Here is a 5,646-nt window from a genome sequence, read left to right as displayed (position 1 = left end):
CAATGATAGTTTAAAAACGTCTCAAAAACTTATCTCACCCAATCAGACTGAGTCAAAATGTCGGTCACAATTTGTAAGATAGACAAAAAATCAACTATGGCATGAAATGAGAGATGGATATGATTAGTTGACTCTTTTGATGAAAACGTGAATAAACTTTGCAGATCTAGATTCGATTACTGTCCAAACATTGTAAATTAGCTTTTGGAGCTGATCACTTACCAACTCCGGTGATGTTAGTGAATGCCATTGGTGTTGCAAATGATATGTGGCAGGTCTGGTAGTCAAAAGGGAAAAATGACACGTCGAATTCACAGGACATTATGGCAGTCCTCTCCACGTACTGTGTCCTTATGGATCCACTATAACTGAGAATGTCGTGGTGTCTGTGCTCGTAGCTGATCTTAATGCCCTCCATTATACCTATTCAATATGAAGGATGTGATTGATTTAAAATAAATGACTGCAGATATGCTTATAATTTTCAACACATACGCTTGAAAAAAAACATCAAATGGCAAATAGAGTATATTTTTCGATTTTTGTTATCACCGATTGTCGTTACAATGTTCTAACTTTAAGGTTGCAAACGAAAATAGAAATAAACGACAGTTTGCTAAATCTCTTCAAAACTGGAATTCTCGGTTTCTGACACACCCGTGCAAGCAAGTTTGAGAATAGTTCTTAAACTACAGATCAATTTTGTATCTATTTGGCGAATAGGTACAGTCTCTCTTGTTGAGGTAAAAATTGTCAAATCATTTTTTCAAAGATTTGACAATTTTTCGTGTTATTTTATGTTTAGTGACTAGTAAAATATTTTAAAAGCTTGTGCTTTGCTTAATGGTCCATTTTGAGTTAATAGTATTTGATTTTTAAGGTTGTAGATAGAGGAATATTAGCAATGTTGTTTTTTTCATTTTGTGAGACTGTTTGTCTGTTTGACTGCAATTTTTCTCATGGTCAGCTGTCATGTATATAAGGTTATAGTTTTTTAGTAAATTCTTTGGCATGTATTTCAGTAATTAGTCTGTCTTGCTTTTTTTAGACATTATTATGATTTCTCTAGTCCAATCGTAATAGTGATTTTGGTCTCCTGGAAGCAAGATCACAAGAAACTGTTGAGATCAAAAGAAACTGTTGATGCTCAATAATCACCTAAAGAGATCAAGCAGCTGGCTCGAGCAGCTTTGAACGCTCTTGCAAGTCAGCGTTCTTAACTCAGTACGTTGTTTTATGGCTAAGCAGTTTAATCGCTGCAATAACGAGATATTACCGGTTTTTTCTGTTCTTTTTACAATTCAAAGAATTTGATTTGTATTGGGGCGCTGTTTTGTTAATTATCTGTTCACAAGACTTCACTTTTCTTTTGGAAGTCAATTGTTGTAGTGAATTTTGGTCACACGGAAACACTAAATGGAGCAAAAGAGCGAGTGGTTTTAAGGTCTGAAAGTTTCCTACACCCTTTTAAATTAGAATGAAAACAAATGTTTGATCAAAATTTTGTTTTCTTTATTGTGGTTTCTTGTGCAAATGCAGCAATTCAAGTTATTTATTTTTTGTGATCGAATCCTTTAATTGGTGTTCAATTCCAATTCTAGTCATTTCTAGGTCTAGATGTTTGTTATTAAATAAAAATTCTGCACTTTTCAAGTCAGGACTTGTCATGCTCGTTTTTCTTTATTTCTCTCTCTCTCTCTCTCTCTCTCTCTCTCTTCTCTGTTTCTGTGTGTGTTGTTTGTGCGTCATTATCTGTGTGTGTGTTCTGAATGCTTTCATAACGCAGATTTTGTTATGGGTTATACCGAGAAAAAATATATATTATCAATAAATCGTCACTATTCAAAGATTTTTTGTCAGATGTTTCAAATGCAAAAAAAAGACATAAACCAAAGTTCTCGTCGAATATAGTCAAAAATTTTCAATAATTTTTTTCTCCTATTAATAAGATCATTTTCAAAAAAATCGGATGCCGCAGTTGTGATAAGCATCTTAAGACAAATATTGTCCTCATTGTGATTCAGAAGTGATCCGATTCTTTCTTTAAGAAAATGGTCATATTTGTTACTCTTTTATAATTAAAAAATAATAGAACTTCGTGATTGAAAAATGTTTTGCAGTCTCGTGTTTAAATTACTCATTTTATTTGATTAAATAATTATAGGTGTTTACTATAAGTGTACTGTCTCACAGTGTACGTTTACCTAACATTTTGCGCACGTACATTCTTCAAGCTTCAGTATATTCAACGACATCTTCACGAATAAAAAGAAATTTTTTCTACCAAACAGCCGGATTTCACAGAAAACAACTTACAAGTGAATTTTTCGGGATAATGATTTTATGATTTTTTAAGACAATTTTATGACTAAACAACTTACATAGAATTAAAGCTTCAATAGAATTTTGATTGCCTGTAGTTTACTCCAGTGGATTTCATTTAAATAAAACATTTTTCTAACTGTTTAATTGAAAATGTCGTTGTATGCATAATTAGTTTTAAAGTTCCAGTTTTCAATTCGCATTGAATCAACTTAACTTATTTTGGGGGTATCATTTGGGCTGGGACAGCGAGAATTTCTTACATGAACCTGTCGAAAGAACCCTAAAACAGACCTTTAATGTGCGAAAAATTAGTTACATGACGTAAAATTTGATTTTGTTGCAAGCCAAGTCCCCATTGAGATCTTGCTTATATCTTGAACTGTATCTCAAGAACTGTTGCAAATTTTCAAAGAAAAAAAAAGACTTTTTTTTACCTTTCTACTTCCGATTCAAAATTGCTTTAAAAGTCTGAGTGTTTTTAAGTGTTTTTTGTTCCCTCAATAGAACTCTTTTTTTGATTTGGAAAACCCCGCAAAATTTTGCCAAGATCTTGGAAACTTCCTTCTGGCGCATGGAAATATCAAAATCAAGAGCTGACTTAGAATATTTGGCGCGAATTTGGCATGCAGCGAGCTGGTCGAGAACATGGGGCCCATGTATCGTGAAGAAGACCTCATCTTCGCCTGAAAGCTATTGCTCCGACTTTACAGGTCTTTCAAAAAGGGGTATCTTTTCGATATTTTCTTGAGACAAAGTAGCAGCGTTGGTTTAATTGATACATAAAGGATCTTTACTAATGATTTAGTTTGAGGCATAATTGAGTTGACTTACTTATGTCTGGAGACCACAGAACTCCGGGCATCACATTGAGAAACTTAGTCCCGTTATATTTGTCTGGATCCCACTGAAATACTTGAGAGCTGTAAATGAGCCAGCTTGTGAACTTGGCTGTCCAAATACCATTCTTCTCATCTGTGTCCAGGATCTGTTTGAGGTCAAATGACATTGACATCTCCTGCACATCAATTGGAGGGTTGTGCTTGGGAATGCGATCGCTTAAATCGGTCATTAAATCTACTTCAACATGTGCTTGGTCTGCAAAAATTTCTGCTATTATAATGATTAATAGAAAAAATCGTATGTTTAATATTGTGAAAGTTGCCATATTGAGCCGAAAACTTAGATATGAGTTGAACAAATAAATAGGTAGTTCTAATTATGACACCAGGAATTAGATATGAAAACAGGAATTATCAACAATAAAACACCAAGTTAAAACTTTTTGACTGTCCATGTGGATTTACTAAACTATATTCAACTTGAGAGTTTTGAATATGAAAAACGATTCTCAATATATTCAGTTCTCGGCTGATCAATAAATTCGAGAGCATTTGACATGTGATATATGAACCTCGGAATAACAATCGAAACAATTTAGGATGGTCTCAAAGCCTTGTAGGTCCCGCCAGCTTGAATTGAAATCTAGTTTCAACTCAGTCTTTATCAATGAAGCGTGGGGATATAGAACTAAAATTGGTTAAAGTTGGTCTGTCCAATTAGAAAATTGTCATTTGTGGGATAGAATGCACGGTCTACCAAAAGCACAGATGTTCGTTGCGGCGATTTTTGCTGGTTATTACGTCCATGCTTTTTGCCATTATGAACTTGTTTCATGTTATTTTCAATGGTACAATAGTAACACGCCAGACTCATGTTGTTTTTGGCCACATCTTTGGAAAATATTTCGTACTTTTGACCTCCAGTGGAGCGGTCACAGTTCTCTAAATTACAAAATTGAAACGAAATTAATATCAATGGTTATTCATTGGAGATCAGTGTGATTTTGTTCCGGAACCAGTTTCAAGTCCTGGTGCGTAATTTACCTCTCCCCTTAATTGATAACTACTGGACACGTCTTTTAAGCCCTAAAACAGTTGCCAAAAACTTGTAGAGGTCTCAAAAAGACTTGATCAAGACGTTTTTTAAAATACCTCTAGTGAACCCCTGTTGAACATACCGATCAAATTGTTGTGGGAAATGACCGTTTTTGATCGGTAATTTTAGGAAATGATTGTTTTTTTATTGTTTTCGATCGTTTTTTATCGGTAATTTTAGGAATTGATTGCTTTTGACCGTTTTTTAGGTTATAATCGTTTCTGATAGTTTGTCTAAGAAAATACCGTTTTTGAACGTTTTTGACAGTTTTTATGTTCGATATCAATGCACGCAAAAATCCGCGTACAAATTTAACACTAGGGATTATGTAACCCTAGTTAAGATGCACCAATCAAGCTTAACCCTTTTTTAACTGATATTTTGTTAAGTTGATCTGAAGCGAAGTTAGTAGCAATCATATAAGCCTTGTGGTCTTTTGTTTTTAAGCAATCTTTACCTTGCCTAATTTTGCGTCCAACTAATTTGACTTTTTGTCCTGAAAAATTTTCAGCTACAAACTAACTCCACAACGTGCAATGGTTTGTCTAGAATTTCTTTTCGAACCAGCTGGTGACTAGGGAAGATATCTTGTAAAGAATTAAATTATTAAATGATATCAAATGTATCCTGCTGCAGTTACATTAAATGAGTTATATTAAACCAGCTTTAGTGATTGAAAATATAAACACCAACTGATATATTGCAGTCATCACAAATTTTATAGCTATTGTTGACTGACTTCCTCTAGTTATGGTCAATTTCGAAAAATGCGAACTAAAAAATAAACTGGTAACTTGGTTCAACATGATAATTTTGTTTGTTTTACATTCTCAACCTCCTACTAATTCTGTAATAATCTAAAGAAGCATTAAAATGCAAACCTCTGTTTGTTTCGGAAAACTTTAAAAAAGCAGAAAGTCTCTATTTGAGCAATGAAGCCTTTATGGAAAAGCTGCGGTCACCGAACTTCATTCAAATATTAAGAAATCACTTTTGGAGCGCATTTTTTTAGAAATCTTTTATGCTGCTGCCAAAAACCTTTCATTCTCAGCCAACGCATTTGTGCACCATTTTATGATAAACTGCCGCCAAAAATTTTACAAGTGGCAAAATTTTTAGCGATCGTAGACCAAGAGAAGTATCAACATGCATTTTTTCAAAATTTAGACAGCTTTGTTAATCCAGATGCTCAACAATATTTCGTTTGAATTTTTTTGGTTCACTCAAACAACGGCAGACGCGGAGTTTAATTGTATAGTTGAAACGAGCAAAGAAGCCATCCTTCTTATTCGAAATCTAGAGGACTTAGGAATTTTTTGTAAATTACAACTGAAGTTTGTGTGGATAATCAGGATTGTATTGACCTAAGTAAAGATTTTATGCTTC

At 33.8% G+C, this 5,646-nt stretch overlaps 1 protein-coding gene across 1 annotated transcript in view; it reads right to left on the bottom strand.

Annotated features, from left to right (window-relative positions):
- The window catches only part of LOC142340065 (neuronal acetylcholine receptor subunit alpha-7-like), an 8,712-nt gene extending 4,848 nt beyond the window's left edge, over nucleotides 1-3,864 (bottom strand). The window contains exons 1-2 of the mRNA XM_075390476.1: nucleotides 3,157-3,864; nucleotides 223-423 (exon numbers count right to left, since the gene is read on the bottom strand). Of these exons, the coding sequence (XP_075246591.1) occupies nucleotides 223-423; nucleotides 3,157-3,490 (535 nt within the window). The 5' untranslated portion in view covers nucleotides 3,491-3,864. The remainder of the gene's footprint in view (nucleotides 1-222; nucleotides 424-3,156) is intronic.
- Nucleotides 3,865-5,646: the final 1,782 nt, after the last annotated feature.

The sequence above is a fragment of the Convolutriloba macropyga genome, chromosome 5, assembly GCF_964194025.1.
Source record: "Convolutriloba macropyga chromosome 5, txConMacr16.3, whole genome shotgun sequence".
NCBI classification, from domain to species: domain Eukaryota; kingdom Metazoa; phylum Xenacoelomorpha; order Acoela; family Convolutidae; genus Convolutriloba; species Convolutriloba macropyga.
Note: the sequence above shows the minus strand (reverse complement) of the source record. Positions and strands in the feature narration are given on the sequence as shown.